This window comes from Hylobates moloch, unplaced genomic scaffold, assembly GCF_009828535.3.
Source record: "Hylobates moloch isolate HMO894 unplaced genomic scaffold, HMol_V3 SCAFFOLD_6, whole genome shotgun sequence".
Lineage (NCBI taxonomy): Eukaryota > Metazoa > Chordata > Mammalia > Primates > Hylobatidae > Hylobates > Hylobates moloch.
Window position 1 is genome coordinate 87,734,311 of NW_026652281.1, and position 18,580 is coordinate 87,752,890.

General features: G+C 40.5%; 1 protein-coding gene and 1 long non-coding RNA gene across 6 annotated transcripts in view; one reads left to right on the forward strand and one right to left on the reverse strand.

Annotated features, from left to right (window-relative positions):
* Window positions 1–1,744: 1,744 nt before the first annotated feature.
* On the reverse strand, window positions 1,745–4,609 carry LOC131383841 (uncharacterized). Its single transcript, XR_009214205.1, has 3 exons — window positions 4,309–4,609; window positions 3,748–3,862; window positions 1,745–2,815 (listed from the first exon to the last, which is right to left on the reverse strand). It is a non-coding gene; the product is annotated as an uncharacterized LOC131383841 (long non-coding RNA).
* A 522-nt stretch (window positions 4,610–5,131) lies between these two features.
* CYLD (CYLD lysine 63 deubiquitinase) overlaps window positions 5,132–18,580 on the forward strand; it is a 59,883-nt gene continuing 46,434 nt past the window's right edge. The window contains exons 1-5 of one of the 5 annotated variants that reach the window (XM_032157324.2): window positions 5,132–5,179; window positions 5,822–5,900; window positions 12,616–13,242; window positions 14,639–14,941; window positions 17,470–17,575. In XM_032157324.2, coding sequence (XP_032013215.1) covers window positions 12,739–13,242; window positions 14,639–14,941; window positions 17,470–17,575 — 913 coding nt within the window. In that variant the 5' untranslated portion in view covers window positions 5,132–5,179; window positions 5,822–5,900; window positions 12,616–12,738. Of the gene's footprint in view, window positions 5,180–5,210; window positions 5,279–5,782; window positions 5,901–12,593; window positions 13,243–14,638; window positions 14,942–17,469; window positions 17,576–18,580 lie in introns of those variants that run through there. The other 4 variants (XM_032157326.2, XM_058440970.1, XM_032157325.2 and 1 more) reach the window with 4 other exon arrangements.

An 18,580-nucleotide genomic window follows, 5' to 3' on the forward strand; every position in this document is an offset into this window, starting at 1 on the left:
AGATCCAGTCCCCTAAGCATCACCACTCCCCTGATCACTCACCCTGAAAATGCTTCTTTTCAGGAGTGCTACATCTCTTTCTGCTTTGTAACAACTTCTCGATATCTTCAGTTCCACATCCCCCTGCACCCCTGCACCCCTCCCTCTCACCTGCTCTGCCTCCACCCCCAGGAAACAAGGGGGTCCCTTTGGGATCCATCCTTGCCTGGGTTACTGCATCAGTCTCCCTGTTACTGACTTTGACCTGAGGTGTGAACCTATTAAAACATAAGGTAAAAGGCAAGGTCTCATCTGACTTGGACCCCCTGTATCCTCTCTGGCCTCCCCTTTGCCACTCACACCTGTTCTCTGGGCTCCAACCTCACTGGCTTCTTTGCTGTTCCCTGAGCATACCTGGCACATTGCTGAGGACACCAGGCACATTGCTGCTTCCAGACCTCTGCACTAGCCTTTCCCCTCCTATGGGAACACTGTTCCCTGAGACGGTGGTGTGGTTGGCTTCTTCATTTCCTTCCAGTCTTAGTTCAGATGCCACCTACATGAGGTAGTCTTTCCCTGAACAATCTACCTAAATAGCAGTTTCCAGCAACTGCCTGCCCTCCTTTGTACTGTCTTCTCTACATGAACTACCTGATGCATGGTCATTTTTCCCTTCCCCTAGAATGTCAGCTTCTTGAGAACAGGAAACATGCTCACTGCAGTGTCCTCAGAGTCTACAAAGGTGCCTAGTACATAGTAGGTGCTCAATACATATTTGTTGAATGAAGGAAGGATCCACTTTCTTTATTAAAGGGGGCAGAAGATAGAAGTTGGGCAGCTTATAAGAATGAGTCACCCTTTTTCTGACATCATTTGTGTCTCCTTCGTAAAGGAGGAAGATTCCCTGGGAAATGGAACAATCCCTAATGCATCAACTGCCCAAAATGGGATCCAGATGTAGCAGAAAGTTCCCTTTAATAAAGCTTTCTGTGTGTGTTTTAAAAATCAAACATAGAAATTATTTGTCATTGATACCAGCAAATAGCTCAAACGGGAGAGCATGGATTTATAGTTCGGCTGGATTAGTTTAAAGATGATTAAAGTAATCCCCTTTATCTTATCAAAAAGAGCTTTTAGGTGGTCAGAGTAAAAGTTCTCAGACAGAATGTTCAGTTGCACTTGGAATTCCCTTCCCTAAGAGATAAGCCCATCTGGGAGATGGAAGACCTCAGCCCGTCATCCATGGATCAAAACACTGTGCTGGGCTACTGTGGAGAAAGCGCCCGTGACGTATCCTTGCCTGTGCAGATACCTGGTCCAGTTAGCCGCTTGGCCCAGTGTTCATTCTGAATGCCCATATTCACAGGATTGGTGTGAAAATGGCTGGAACCATTGGAGGTTGGATGGACATCTGGGAGTTGCCATTTACTAAGATGGGGAGTGCAGAGGGATTGCAGGGGGTGGTGGTGGGGAATATCACGAGTTCACTTTTGGCTGTGTTGAGTGGAGATGCTGAGAAGGCAGTAGGATATAAAAGAGACACCGAATTTGGAGAGACTGCAAGTAGGTACCCCGTGGCAGGCACTGGGAAACATGGAGCAGGGTCTAGTCAATAACCATGACCGGTGCCACTGAGCAGGTTCCTTTGAGTCCTGACCATGTGTTACTCTATGTCCCATGCCCCTAGCAGGCTACCTGGAGTTTACCATCCTCCGTGGGGAAAGCTCCATTCAATTCAATAGCTTTATGTTAGGTTCCTGCTGTGTGCAATGAAAGAACTACATAAGACAGCTTAGAATCAGTGTTAGGTCAGGCACAGTGGCTCATGCCTGTAATCCCAGCACTTTGGGAGGCCAAGGCAGAAGGATCACTTGAAGCCAGGAGTTCAAGACCAGCCTGGGCAACATGGTGAGACCCTCGTCTCTACTCAAAAGAGAAAAGTTAGCTGGGCATGGTGGTGCATATCTGTGGTCTCAGCTGCTCGGGAGACTGAGGTGGGAGGATCACTTGAGCCCAGGAGATGGGCTGCAGTGAGCTACGATTGTGCCACTGTACTCCAGCCTAGGCAACAGAGTGAGACCCCATCTCAAACAAAAAACAAAAAACAAAAAAGGAACCAGCGTTATGTTCCCTGCAAAACCCTTCAAAACTTCCTATTGCTCTTGGGATGGAGAACAACCCCTGTCCTTGGCTCCCAAGGCCCTTTTGTGCCGTCATTGTCTGTGCTCTGCCTCTTCCAGTTTCTTCAATTGATAGGAAACTTTCCTGTTTCCTATTTCTGGAGTCTTCCCCCTCACTCCTGCCTGCCAGTTATCTTTCCCATCTCATCTCAAAGGTGACTTCCTCAAACAGGCCTTCCCTGAGTGGCCAACCTCCCTTTAGGCATGCTCAGAGAGATTCTTCTTCTGAGGCTTACCACAGCCATAATTAAGTAAGTGATCATCTAATGAGTATTTTAGTTTGCCTTTTTTTTTTTTTTGCCAGAGGGAGTGTGGCATCTCTCTTGTACACTGCTATGTTTCCTGGAACGTGCTTAGTAACTCAACCACTAGTTCCATGAACCCAGGACCAGGTTGGATGGAAGAGGCTGTGGAGTGGTGGATTGAGAGAGGTCATTAGTGAGGGCTGAAGCCCTCTGTGAAGACATGTCTGTAAAGGACTTTGACTAGGTCCTCCATGAAGGGAGGATTTGGAAGGCAGAGATGATGAGCATTTCAGTTGGGGAATCCATTTTAACAGAGGTGGAAAGAGTCTTGGCTTGGAATCAGGGTCTCGGCCCATCCTCCTGAGTGACAGGGGGCTTGTAATTTACCATCTTTGGGCCTTCATCTCCTACCTGTAAAATGAGAGGCTGGTTTACCAAGGACTGCAAATAATAGCACCATGACTCTATCTCCCCATCTCATCCCCTGGCAGATATCTCTCTTCTCAGTGAGCCTGAATACAAGTTCAGAATTAGCTTTAACGCAATGTTCTAGGCAGCCATTCCCAATTGATAGGAAATGATAATTGAGATAAGCCCCATTTGTCAGGCTTGACTTGGATGAAGATCCCTTAGATGAAGTCAGGCCCCGGCACTGATTCAGTGAATGTATGACAGGACAGAGCCTGGGGAAGAAAGCCCTATGGAAGTAGAGACCTCAGCAGCACCAAACACTATCAACAGAAAGGACACAAAAATGGGCCAGGCACATTGGCTCATGCCTGTAATCCCAGCACTTTGGGAGGCCGAGGCAGGCAGATCACTTGAGGTCAGTAGTTTGAGACCAGCCTGGCCAATATGGTGAAACCTTGTCTTTACTAAAAATACAAAAATTAGCTGGGCGTGGTGGCAGGCGCCTGTAATCCCAGCTACTTGGGAGGCTGAGGCAGGAGAATCGCTTGATCCTGGGAGGCGGAGGTTGCAGTGAGCTCAGATCGCGCCATTGCACTCCAGCCTAGGCAACAGAGCAAGGCTCTGTCTCAAAACAAACAAACAAACAAAAACAACCCAGCAACAACAACAAAAACAAAAAGAAGGGACATGAAAGTATTCCAGTCCAGAGTGGCAAACTCAAATGCCTTAAGGGACCAGTGGATGTAGATCATGCAGATAAGAGAAGTGGTCCCAGTGGTAACATGAGAATGTTTGCCTTGCCTAAAAGGACCCCAAATCTCTCTCCTTCACGTTCTTTTCTCCTTCCTCCTTCTTATTATATGGATTAGGCAAAAACAAATTTCAGTTGAAATTTTCTTCCAGACAGTTGGACTGTGACCTCTGAGTCCTACCAGCTTGGTTGGAGAATCCAGATGTAGATGAGAACGGTGTTGCCTAAGGCCACACTTCAAGCCAGGCCTGTTGATTTCCAACTTATGGCTTCCTACGGCAGTGTGGTCATGAAGCCTGGAAAACAGGAAGATAGGGGTGACAAAAGAGAAACAGGAGTAGAATGAGGCTTAGGTTTTCAAAAGATGCTCATTTCATTTTGGATGACTATGGCAAGGAAGAGCGGTGGCCTGTCTACTGCTACTGTTAGTCATCACTCATGTGACTGCTTTTATGTATTCACTGGTTTAAATTCCCTGGATCTCCAGAAACATGTCACTTTCCACTGGGGGAAATTTGTGTCATGATTAAACACACACACACACACACACACCCCTCCTCCTTTCTCAGTGTTAATCACCTTCTCCTATAATTAGCACTTAAAATGTCAAAGGAGAAGAAATTAATTAACAGGAGTATCCAGTGCAGCAAGGCTCTAGGACTGATTATAAAAAGCACTTCCTTAAATATTTTGAGTACTTTTGGGAATCAGAAGCCTCCCTTCTAACTGAAAGATCCTTAACTACACCCTAAGTCCTGGCTGGTGGCCAGGGGTGCGGGGCTGAGTGAGGCGGCGTGTGGAAATCCCTTCTTCACCATCCTTGGGAAAATTCCTTCCAAACTGGGATAGGTGGCAACAGAGGTTCGGAAACAGCAAGCGTCCCAGGCTGAATCTGCGGAGGAGGAAGAGATGAACCTTTCCTGAGCTGGTACTGCGTGCCAGGAACTTTAGCTCGGTATTTTGCCACAATCCTGTAAGACAACGGATACTATGATCTCCATTTTACAGATGAGGACATTGAGGCTCAGCGTGGTCGTGACTTCCTCAGGTCACGCAGCCACTGAATGAAAGCGCCAAAGATTCAAACTGAGCTCTGATTCTAAAGTTTTGCTTTCTCACGGCATCCTGGAATCCTATTTCCAACCTTCATCTGGACTCTTAACCCAGCCCAAACCTAAGCGTCTACAGTTTTGACAGTTGAGGCAGGAGCACCGGAGGTGGAGCCGGTGGCAGCGCCCCGCCCCGCCCCGGCTCCGGCATCAGCCAATGGTGACGCGGCATCCGCAGCCTTTCGCCCAATCAGCTTGAGCTTCCCGCCTCCATCCCGCTCTCTTCTCTGCCCCGCCCCTTCGCTTTCCCTTTGGTTCCACCGAGCTTGACAGAGCGGAAAGTCCCTTCGGCCGGCGCCGGGCCGGCAGCCATTGGAGGAAGGTCTGTCACAGGGAGGCCCAATCACGGCCCGCTCAGGAGCGCAGCTCGGCCTACGATTGGCTAGCGCGGCGGCTGCCCCCTCCGCCTCCGCTCCCTCCCTCTCCCCTGGGCGGTTCGGAGGCGGGGCAGGTGGGGGCGGGCCCAGGTAGCAGGTTTGGCTGCGCGGGGGCCGCGCGTCGGAGGTAAATACTAGGGCGGTGGGTGTGGGGAGCCGGGGCCGGCCCGGGACGCGGGCTGGGGAGCCGGGCCTAGGGGCGAGGGGCGACGCCCCGCCGCCCGAGGTTAGTGAATGAGCTGGCGGCGGGCGGCCGGCGGGCGGCCGGATCCCCTCGGCGCAGCCGCCTGGCCTCAGGGCGTCCGGAGCCGCCGCGGCGACCATCGGGCCCTCAGCGCCGGCCCGTTAGTTGCCCGGGCCCGAGCCGGCCGGGCCCGCGGGGTGCCGAGCCCGCTGACGTCAGCCCGGGCTTCCCCCCCCACCGGGGCTTCCCCATCCCCCGAGGCTTCCCGGGAGGGCTCCGAGTCTGGGGAGCGTGCGGGGTCGCCACCGTCGGGACCCCCGGAGGAGAGAGGACTTGGGTCGGGAGCCGCGCGGGACGCTGCCCCCCTCCCGCCCCCACCCCATTTACAGATGGGGAGACTGAGGCACAGGCCGCTGGCGGGCCCCGACGGCCACAGTTGGCCTCAGGAGCCCGGGGCTGTGATTCCTACCGTCCGCGCCGCGGGGCGTATGTACGGATCGATTTTGCGAGTGTTGGTGGCTCCCGTCCAGGAATCGCAGTCGGGGTTCTGGCCTCGTTAATGGCGTGTTCTGCTTTTTCTTTCAGTTTCCCCCTTTCCAGGGTGAGGATGGTTCTACACAACCACCCGGAGTTCCTTAGTTGAAGGTGCGCCCTGTTGTGACAGGTATTCTTTCTTTATGTTTTTCTTTCATGTTAACAATCGAGGGGGGTGGGGGGCGAATGGGAGGCGGGGGTGAAGTCATGAAATCTTGAGGAAGATGATGTTGAGTCTGGTACTCAGCTGGGTCAGCTGCCGGTTATTCATGTACTTGGCATCGTTTCTCTTCCACCCCTTGGCATTTGAATGTTTTAGGATAGTTGTCATCTTCCAGCCACCAAGTCTGTGGCCTTGCAATCTCCCAGCCCCCATCATCCCTGCCACCTTCTTCTCCTCAGTTTTTCCTGGAAAGTTTTATCCTTAGTTAAGGAGCATGCCTACCTTGCTTTTGAATTCGGGCTAATTAGGGATCTTAGTAAGATTGTTCATTTTGCAATCATTGGCTCTCAGAGAAGCACCCAGGCCTTGAGAGGGTGTACATTTGATTGTTGGCTTTCTACACACCCCCTCATGCCCCAAGTAGACTGAATGGCCTTAAGAATGTAGCCTTCCATTCCCCACTGAGCAGTAGGTGGATTTGAACTAGAACAGTATTAGGAGAAAATGATTTGCTGGAAATTCTTATTGAAGTAACACCCAGAACATTCTCTAATATTCTGCTGCAAAATTGTATAGTATTCTTGCAAATAAACCTTCCTCTGGGTGGTAACTTTTGTGAGAAGCAGATAAGGCTTATTATATAAAGCACAACTAACAATAAGCAGCAATGATTTTTGTAATCTGGCACACCTAAACTGTGGTTTTGTTTGATTTAAGGAAGTCTCCAACACAAGCAGAGAGAAAGCAATAGTTATGTTGTTTATCAAAGTATTAGTATTTTGTTCCTGATTTTCACACTATGATTTTAAATTAGTTTTTTTTTCATTGGTTGTACAGAATTTATAAGCATCATACATGCTAGTGAGGCTCTAGGAAGCTAGTGTCAAATAAACCTCAAAACAACTTGGTTTCATAATTGTGAAATTTTCCATATTTGTTTCTTCTTATATGTATAACAATGAAGTGGTTTAACATGATTTCATTTTATCCAGAGAATTAGTAAAGTTTTAGGCAAAATTCATTAAATACTCCCAATTCTTGAGTCTTTTTCTTTTCTCTTTCTCTTGGTTTAATCCCTTAAACAGGAGGAGGAAATGCAATTTTGTTTTCACTGTTGCCACTTGAGTCTTTCATTCATTTCTCTGTATTCAGTGCCTAGCATATGCCAGGCTCTCGTGTGGGCACTGGATAATATAAAAATGAAGGACTTGGGGAATTCACAGTTGGCAGTGGAGTGGCTAGGTTTAACACTAGAGAGGCAGCAGTATTCCTTGTTCCAGTGGGAATATGCAGATGTGAGAGGATCTTCTTTTTTTTTTAACCTTATAAATCCCACTTATATTAAGGACTGTGCACTTGTGACACAAATTAGTCACTGAGGAAAATTAAAACGGACTCAGTCTTTTTTCTGGCCACTGAATCTCTGTATCTCTATTCTTTAGCTGTTGAGAAATATAACAACTTTGTCTTTTAGTGAGAGATGTTCTTTTTTAAAAGGATAATCATTCTAGCTATCCAGAAGCTTTTGGAAAAAGGCCCACATGTCTTCTTTCTTCGGTGTTCAAGCTGACCTTCCTATCTCTTTGCCATTTATAATTAGGGGCAGAATTAAGTATTGTAATTTTTATTCTAATTTAGATAGCTTCCTGTGGTTTTTAGAACAAGCAGGATATCTTAGGAGATGCAAAAAGCTCTTGAATTTGATCTGTCTTTGTGAGATCCTTATGAACAATATAACCTGATAACTTGAGAATCAGAAAAACACTGTATCTTCTGGATAAGTTAACCATTGTTAGTTTTCTGTAGCTACTGATGTTCATTTGTACTATATGTTGCCTTTCAGAATGTGGTAATTGTAATCTTTAACATTTTTCATGTAAAACCTATTTCCTGATCATCTTTCCATTGTCTTCATGGAAAATTGATAAATATTTGTGCCTTCCAACCCTCGTCTTGGTTTAATGACTTTATCTTAATACAAGTAAGTTCCCCTTTACTCAGAATCCAGACCATCAACAAGCTCAGATAACCAGAAATGTTTTCAAATCTATGTTAACCTGAACTGTTCTCCGTCAGTGACCTCAAAGGAAAGGCCTTCTGTTCAACATGGCTTTAGGGTTAAACGTATTATTGTGTTTCAACTCGTTGGTAATTTTCATTCAGTATTTATTACCAAGATATTCATAATCACACAGTTATCCAGCCTGAAGTAAGATGGTATTTAGATGAGTCATTTGTGATATACTCACTCAAAGTGATTCAACCTGCAAAATAATAAGAGAATACAAGTGAAAATTTCTCCCTTCACACTGACCCCTCACTCCCACCTGCCCTACAGTGACTTTGAATTTAGCTGTGCTTCTTTTTCCTTCAGTTGTCTTACTGTTCCCTAGGCCTTTACTTAAAGGTAGAAGCTGAGTGAATGTGGATTGATGTTGGGTTTTTTTGTGTGTGTGTTCTTTCTTTCCTTTTTTTTTTTTTTTCTGAGACCAGGTCTTGCTCTGTCACCCAGGCTGGAGTGCAGTGGCATGATCATAGCTCTCTTCAGCCTGGTCCTCCTGGGCTCTAGCGATCTTCCCATCCTCCAGAGTAGCTGGGACCCCGAGTAGCTGGGCCCACAGGCAGACACCACCACACTCGGCTAATTTTCTTTTTTTTTTCTTCCTTTTGGGACAGGCTCTCATTTTGTCACCCAGGCAGGAGTGCAGTAGCGCTATCACAGCTCACTAAAGCCTTGAACTCCAGGCTTAGGGGATCCTCCCACTTCAGCCTCCAAAGCGCTGGGATTATAGGAGTGAGCCACTGTGCCTAGCCTAGATGATGTAGTTTTCAGTATCTAACTCTGTACTGAAAGTGTAAAAAATACCAAACCAACAAACCAACCTTCTTGATGATAAATAACTCATTTACAATGTGATTTAGATCTTTCCCTTCATATTGTGTTGAGTCAGTTTTTACTGCTTGGGGTACCTAAGACTTTAACTATTTAACTGCTATGCACATCCCAGTGAAAGTAGAATGTTGGTGTTATATTCACTTCTACAGTGGGGAGAAATGTATGTTAGCATATTTTTATTGTAATACTGGTATTTTGAGTACATAAAATAAATAAATATATATGTATATATATTATGGAGTGTGTATATATGTGAGAGAGTGTGTGACAGGGTCTTGCTTTTTCACCCAGGCTGAAGTGTAGTGGCCTGATCATGGCTGGCTGCAGTCCCTCCCTCCAGGGCTCAAGCCATCCTCCCACCTCAGCCTCACAAGTAGCTGGGACCACAGGCACATGCCATCACATCTGGCTAACTTTTGTACCTTTTGTAGAAATGAGGTTTCACTATGTTGCACAGGCTGGTCTCAAACTCCTGGGCTCAAGCTGTCCACCCACCTTGGCTTCCCAAAGTGTTGGGATTACAGGCGTGAGTCACTGCGCCTGGCCGAGAATATTAATGATCATTCAGTTTATTGCCTTGTATATCTCTAGACTCGAGCCGTAAAGTTTCCCATTCAACTTTATCAGTTGCAGTGAAGAGAATCAATTTTTAATAAGAGAGTTTCAAACCTGTTCTTAATGTATTCTTTCTGAAAGAGGAAAGGCTGTATCCTTCATGTTTGGATAATGCTTTTGAAATATTTGATAACTCGTGCTTGACTATTCTAGTTGTCTAACATGACCCATCCTGTTACTAAGTCTAAGCTCATTTCCACTTATGCTAATGAAAGTTAGGAAAAAAGTTACCACTCCTTGTAGAGTTCACTTTAAAATATGGTACTTGAAAGCTATAGTTTATTACCCTAAAACATTTTTATAAACCTAGCAGTTATATCAATTTTTACTGTGGATTCTCTTCCTTAAATTATTTCAGAAAGCTAGCTTATAATCAAATTTATTTAACATAATGTCCTAATGCACATATAATAATTTAGTTTTGTCTTAATAATAGATTATTAGCATTAATGATTTTTATTTTAAATTGTGACATGAATAGTTAAGCTACAGGACCAATAGAGTAGGAGCTGTTGGTATAAAGCAATTATTAAGATTCAAGGAAGTTTCTGATTGTAATATTTGAAGACATTATTCTTAGGAATTTTAAAAAAGAATTTCTTTTCAAAATAGAATTGCTTTACCTTTTTCAGAAAAATTTTGGCCCAAAAAATCTAAATACATTTTAAAGAGAACCAAAACAACAGCTCATTTTTTTGAAAGTTGCTTTTTGACTATCTTAACCTAATGCGAGTGACCAGAATCTCTATTCAATAAAGCCTATGTGCCCTTTGCTCCTAAAGACCCTTTCAGAATGTATGCATTCCTCTTTTCACGATTGTTGCTTTGTTTTTTCACACACACAAACATATTTCACTACCTGGCTTCTCAGAACTGATTCGAAGCGGCAAGTTGGAAAGCAACAAGGCCGTAAAAGGAGTCAAATGCATACAGCAGGAAACCACAGAAAATGGCTGATTGCAAGGGAAAACTCTAGACAGTAGATCTGTAGAAAGCATTCGTGACCTCAGGAAGCATAAGATACAGCCTTTGAACAAAATAACAGCCTTGCTGATCAAGAGTTATGCAAAATAATTTACAGTCATAATGATACATCAATGATCAAGAAAAAAATAAGGACATTTTCTTGTGGAAAGTGTTGACATGTTAAAAGCATTTTGGTCAAAAAGAACCAACACTTCAGTTTGGTCCTTTAAAGGAATAGAACCAAATGGAGGGGTTTGATAGCTGTTTGGGCAGCCCTCATAAGGAGTTTTGTTTATATCATGTCAAGAGCGAGGTTTCCACAGGTGTCTTATATAAGTGGCAAATATAAATTGATCCCATTCTTGCTGAAGTAGACAGTGCCCTCAAGTGGAATTAAAACAAACACACCACAAAAAAAAGAAGAAAAAAAGAGAACCACTTCATGCTACCTCTGCTTTTACCCTCACTGAGTGTACACAGATATTTCAGTCATGTTGGTTTGAAGGAGGTGCCTAACCTGTATCCTGTCTTGGCTAAACCACATGTCTCATGCTGGCTTAGAAACGTTACCATTATGGAATACTTCATTATCTAGCAGTGCTTTCTAAAAGAAGTGTTCCGCTGTGTATAGATTTGCCAGGTTGTTTGATCATTAAGTGATTAAATCTAAAATTTGGTTCTTTAGTTTTAGGAGTATTTATTTTTTAATTGCTAGAATAAAATAGATATGATAGTGCTATCAATTTCAGCCATTACCCAGAATAATGGAAATGGATACCTCTATCTCAAGGAAGGATGAAATGAAAGTACTGTCTTTGGAAACCAGATAGCCACATTCTTATGACAGGGATACCTAGGAACTATTGTTTTCAGCAGAAAATTAATAAAATAATGAAGTAAAGTCTCAGTTTGAATTAATGAAATTGTGTAGTTTTTTAACCATCAGTTAAAATAGGTTTGAGAATGAGGCTACTTCATTGGAAAGATTATTATTCTTGTAAAAATTTTAATTGAGGACCAGGTGCAGTTGCTCATGCCTGTAATCCTAGAACCTTGGAAGGCCAAGGTGGGAGGATCACTTGAGCCCAGGAGTTTGAAACTGCAGTGAGCTGTGATCGCACCAGTGTACCCAAGCCTGGGTGAAAGAGCGAGACCCTGTCTCAAAAATAAATAAATAAATAAATAAATAAATAAATAAATAAATAAATGAAAATTTGAAAAAGAAATCATAGAAAGAAATTATAATGCAGTTATATCATGATATTCCCTTACTATGTAGTACAAGTTTTGATGCTACAAAATTGATTTTTAAAATATTTGTAATATAGTCACATTTTATAATATCTGATATTTGCGATTTGAGAAATCAGATAACTATGATTAATGTGATGAACATTGCCCATCTTCAGATAAAATATATGAAATGAAGTTGAGTCAGAGGTAAAATGTTCCATTATCACAATATGGCCATATCATAGCTATCATTTATAGGCATGAGCCACACAGCTCAGCCCCAAATGCTACTTTTAAAAGTTTATTAGTGTCAGAATATGGGACAGGCCTAGTGGCTTACGACTGTAATCCCAGTGCGTTGGGAGGCCAAGACAGGAGGATCACTTGAGCCCAGGAGTTCAAGACCAGCTTAGGCAACATAGTGAGACCCTGTCTCTACAAAAAATAGAAAGCTTAGCTGTGTGTGGTGACACCCGCCTATAATACCAGCTACTCGGGAGGCTGAGGTAGGAGGATCACTTGAGCCTGGAAGGTCGTGGCCACAGTGAACTGTGATTGTGCCACTGCAGTCCAGCATGGGCAACAAGAGTGAGACCCTGTCTCAAAATAAATAAATAAAAATAAATTTTAAAAAGTTAGAATATGTATATAAGGGTAATCTTTAAAAGTTTTTACTAGAATCTGATTTTTTAAATTTCAGTGTCTTGGAAGCAAACATTATTGTGTTGTCTTTGAAAGTACTTTACAATTGGATTTCATTAATTAAATATGCACAGTTACAGTAGATAAAAGTAAGATACTGTATGTCTTTTAGCCCTTTTAGATATTTTTGGAAAATATTTCATTTGTGTGTATGTGTTTACTGGTCAAATGAAAAATTTAAAAGTCTTAAGTCTTAATTTTCAGTCATGTAGAATGAAGTCTAAAGTTTATTTTTGCTTTTTCACTAGGCATTTTGATTTCTTTTTACAGCATGGACACCACGTTGCTGAAAACATGCTTTGGGACTGCCACTGAATTTATCTTTTGCGGTTTTATGACAAAGTTATTAGTAGTTTCATTTTTTTGAATTAGTATTTTGAAGTTAATATCACAATGAGTTCAGGTTTATGGAGCCAAGAAAAAGTTACTTCGCCCTACTGGGAAGAGCGGATTTTTTATTTGCTTCTTCAAGAATGCAGCGTTACAGACAAACAAACACAAAAGCTCCTTAAAGTACCGAAGGGAAGTATAGGACAGTATATTCAAGATCGTTCTGTGGGGCATTCAAGGATTCCTTCTGCAAAAGGCAAGAAAAATCAGATTGGATTAAAAATTCTAGAGCAACCTCATGCAGTTCTCTTTGTTGATGAAAAGGATGTTGTAGAGATAAATGAAAAGTTCACAGAGTTACTTTTGGCAATTACCAATTGTGAGGAGAGGTTCAGCCTGTTTAAAAACAGAAACAGACTAAGTAAAGGCCTCCAAATAGACGTGGGCTGTCCTGTGAAAGTACAGCTGAGATCTGGGGAAGAAAAATTTCCTGGAGTTGTACGCTTCAGAGGACCCCTGTTAGCAGAGAGGACAGTCTCTGGAATATTCTTTGGAGTTGAATTGCTGGTAAGTTTGTTAAACCATTTTAGTAGTGTGTTTGTTTGTGTTCATGTGTCTGTGTGTATTTGTATGCACATTTGTATTTTTCTTCTTTAAATACGAAATAAATTTTCCCAAGAGTCTTCTGTAATTTTTAATATTCATCATCCTTGCTGATGAATCCATGTTATAGTTGAATCCATAATCCAAAACTTGCTTATATTGTCACTGATAATATGTGTGAAAATCACCTTGGAGTTTATTTCTGTTGGAAAGAGACCCAAGAACTCTGTGATATGTTTCCAAGCTTAATATTCATTCTCGAGAACTTAAATGTCAATTATATTTTGACATTCTTGCAAATAGAATTGTATGCCTTCTTTGCTTCTTGATTTAATTTTTTTGTTTACTTTTTAATGATGAATTGCGAAGATGTAAAGATGATGTTGAAACTTTTAAAAAACTATGTACTATGGTAGGAACATACAAAGAGATTCACCTGGTTATTGTAGACATTTATATTTTAGAAACTTTAACATTGCCTATATTAAACATGAATGCTACCAGTTGTAAATACTTACATCAAAATTGTTAATTACCTTGCGTTATCATCTATAGGTTTCTTAGCTCTTCTTTATGTTATTAAATAACAATTTAGATATAAGATTTTTGAAAAAAAAGTTGCAGAAATTTAAACTTGCTTATAATTGTCCCTGATAATATATGTGAAAATCCTTAGAATTTATTTCTACTGGAAGGAGACCCAAGAATGCTGTGATATGTTTCCAAACTTAATATTCATTAACAAGAACTGAAATGCCAATTACATTTTGACACTCTTGCCAATAGAATTGCATGTCTTCCTTGCTTCTTGATTTAATTTTTTTAAAAGCAGTGATTGTAAACAATTAGGAATTTGAATCCCAGTTAAGCCATTTACTAGCTGGGTTGCCAGGTTACTTAACAAAGCTACTTAACTTCTCTAATTCTGCATCCTTACCTGTACAATGGTGTTAATAGTACACGACTTGTAGTGTTTTTGTGGTACATTGTTACGGGATTTAAGCACAGTGACTGACAATAAGTGCTTAATGAATGGAGCTAATATTACTGCTATTTTAAAATAACATTTTCTTTTTATAACCAAATTAATGTTAGAATCACAACGTGGAATTCAGCTTAGCTTTCTCATGATAGAGTTATGAATTGAAATTATCAGATAATATTATTTCAGCATCAGATACAACTTCTTATTTTTTTAAACACTCTGAATCCAACAGAAACTGCTAATAATTATATTTCTTATTATATGTATCATTTAGAATTTTTCCAGAATGATTTTCCTGAAATCCCTAGAGTGAACCCCTTTTCCTATGGATTGTCTTTCTATATCTATTTCCTTCCCTTCTCTCTTAAAAACTAGGAAGAAGGTCGTGGCCAAGGTTTCACTGACGGAGTGTACCAAGGGAAACAGCTTTTTCAGTGTGATGAAGATTGTGGCGTGTTTGTTGCATTGGACAAGCTAGAACTCATAGAAGACGATGACACTGCATTGGAAAGTGATTATGCAGGTCCTGGGGACACAATGCAGGTCGAACTTCCTCCTTTGGAAATAAACTCCAGAGTTTCTCTGAAGGTTGGAGAAACAATAGAATCTGGAACAGTTATATTCTGTGATGTTTTGCCAGGAAAAGAAAGCTTAGGATATTTTGTTGGTGTGGACATGGTAAGAAAATTTTGGATTAAATATCTTTGTGATATATGTATTAGTTTATAGATATATGTATAGATATATATACATATATATCTATATGTATATACATATAGATACATGTATATACATATATCTATAAACATACATATACACATATATCTATATAGTTTATATATATGTATGTATTAGTTTTAGGACCAATTTACTTGCAAATTGAATACTTTGAATATTTAACATGATCTAATTTGGAGTACTTTAAAGAACATGTTCTAATTTATCTTTGGTAAAGGAGCATTGAAATAGAACAGGGGTCTAGATACAGAATTACATTTACTTTTTTTTTTCCCATTTGAATAAACTAGAATAATGTTCTCAATCTTTAAATTTGCCTTATTGTAGCTGACCAGTAGACAAAACAAAACAAGACAATACACAAATGTATTACATGAAGTCCTATTTTTCTTAATTTTGAAACAGTTTTTTGGGGTAATCTATGTTTTTCTATGATATTCTACACAATTTAATGGCTGATCTGATTTTAATAATTAGTATAAAATTATTAGTATAAAAATAGTATAAATCATTTATAGAAAATAATTATAATTATTATAGTATAATTAGTATAAAAATCATTTATAGAAAATACCTGAGTAGAGGAAAACCACATTGATTTTGAGGAATAGACAATTAGAATATCTCATAGGATTTCATTCACTTTAAAAACCTTTTTTAATTGTGGTAAAATATACGTAACAAAATTTACCATTTAAGCATTTTTAAGTGTGCACACAGTGGCATTAAGTGTATTCACATTGTTGTACTGTCACCTATTCATCTCCAGAACTTTTTCATCATCCCAAACTAAAACTCTGTGCCTGTTAAACAGTAACTGCCCACTTTCCCCAACCTCTGCTAACCACAGTTTCTTCTGCTTTCTGTATCTGTGAATTTGCCTGTTCTAGGCTCCTCATAAGAGTGGAATCATACAACATTTGACCTTTTGTTTGTGTCACTTATTTTTAATGTTTCCTTGCAATCATACTTGTTAATAATGGATCCATTCCAGTGTGGCAGATTGAATTATACGTGTGGCATTGAGAGAATAAGAAGAGAAAGGCTGAGACCATTTTTATCATATATTGAACACATGGGCAAGACTTTGTTATGTATAAAGAAGGAAATTCCTATGGAATTACTGAACATTAGAATGAGTTAGGAGGGGATGTGAGTAGTAATCTCTTATACTCACGGTGGGGATGCTTTTAGTCATCATTTTTATCTATTCAGGTGTACTTTTTGGTTGGTAAGATAATGTTCTAGTGTAATGTTTCCTGTGCTTGAAAATTCTAGGAAATTCTATTTGATACTCATTGGTTAGTTACTAAACAAACGTTTATTCTTAACATGTGAAAAGTTAGAACCAGAGTAAAACATGTATGTCCCTCATGATAGCTGACAATAAATCACTCCTTTTAACCAATATTCTTTAAATAGTAATTCAGTCTTTATTTCAAGGAGAATTGTGGCCTGCATGGAGGGAAGATTGGAGAAAGAGGGCCACTGGTGATCGGGGTTGGTCTCCCCTTGTATCAGGTTCTTTACCTGGGGCCTCAAACTTGGCAGAAGCTGTTTAGGGTTTAGGCCTTGCCTTTTTCAGATGGCAGTCTGGGGTCAGCTTGTTTACCTGGGGCAAGCTGCCTAGAGATTTGCCCTGCCAGCTTCTCTCCCTGCCTCCATCTGTCCCATAGCTGACTTGTATAGATATTCGTTCCAAACACTTCTATTATAGTCCTTGAGAGGAAAGTTCTGGCAAATGCTAGAACTTCTTTCTTTATCTCCTTTTCCTTCCATTCATCCTTTATTTCCAGGGACGTTTTAGCATGCCATCCACATTGGTGCCCAGGGCAGTTGTCTGACTGGCCTGTCTACTGATGTAGTTCCCTGTACAGCACAGTGCTAGTTGGCATTATATTAGAATATCAAATAATTAAATATAAACATCTCCATCTTGGAGAAGATGCCTATATGCCCATAAAATGACAAAAGAACAATTAGAAAATAGACTTTTTATGTACAGAAAGGCATACGGAAGTTCAGATGGACTATTTAAATGCTCAGGGAATATGAAGAACTTAGGGCTAATTAGAGGCAGGTTTCTGGGTGAAATAATATATTATTAATGAAACTTCCTATGCAAAATATTGTCTTTTTAAACCTCAAATGGGTGTTATCCCACAGATTAGTATTTATTGTTCAGTAAAGTATGAAAAACACTTTCAATTCTTTGCTTATCTGGGGGTTTACTATAACTTGGTTATTCTTGAATCTCATTTCCCTAAAGAAAAAAATGAACAAGCAAATGAAAAAAGCAAAGCCTTATTACTATGGCAACTATTCCTAATGTATTCTTTCTTTCTTTTAGGTAAAATTGTTAACATTTACCAACGTAAAATATTTTGGAGGACTCTTTATGGAAAATACAGACTTTCACATTTACATTTCATTGAGGAGGATTTTAATGTTTATCATTTAATTTCTAGGATAACCCTATTGGCAACTGGGATGGAAGATTCGATGGAGTGCAGCTTTGTAGTTTTGCATGTGTTGAAAGTACAATTCTATTGCACATCAATGATATCATCCCAGGTATGTTTTCTTTGTTTTATACATTTATAAGGCAAACTTTCTTTTTTTAATTTTTAATTTTTTTATTTCAATAGCGTTTTGGGGAACAGGTGGTGTTTGGTTACATGAATAAGTTCTTTTGTGGTGATTTCTGAGATTTTGGTGCACCCGTCACCTGAGAAGTGTACACTGTACCCAACGTGTAGTCTTTTACCCCTTGCCACTCCCCATTCTTTCCCCGAGTCCCCAAAGTCCAATGTATTATTCTTATACCTTTGCATCCTCATAGCTTAGCTCCTACATATAAGTGAGAACATACAGTGTTTGTATTACATTTTCTTTATTGACTCATTGATTGATGGGCATTTTGGCTGGTTCCATATTTTTGCAATCACAAATTGTGCTGCTGTAAACGTGCATGTGCAAGTATCTTTTTCCTATAATGACTTTTTTTCCTCTGGGTAGATTCCTAGTAGTGGGATTGCTGGATCAAACAGTAGAGCTACTTTTATCTTTAAGGAATCTCCACACTGTTTTTCACAGTGGTTGTACTAGTTTATATTTCCACCAACACTGTAAAAGTGTTCCCTTTTTACCACATCTATGCCAACATCTATTATTTTTTGATTTTTTGATTATGGCCATTCCTGCAGGAGTGAGGTGGTATCACATTGTGGTTTTGATTTGCATTTCCCTGATACTTGATGATGCTGAGCATTTTCCCATATGCTTGTTGGCTATTTGTATATTTTCTTTTGATAATTGTCTAAAAGTGGGCTAATGTCCATAGCCCATTTTTTGATGGGATGGTTTTTTTCTTGCTGATTTGTTTGAGTTCTTTGTAGATTCTATATATTAGTTCTTTGTAGGACGTATAGATTGTGAAGATTTTCTCCCACTCTAGTGATTATTTCTTTTGCTGTGCAGAAGTCTCTTAGTTTAATTAAGTCTCATCTATTTATCATTTTTGTTGCATTTGCTTTTGAGTTCTTGGTCATGAAGTCTTTACCTAAGCCAATGTCTAGA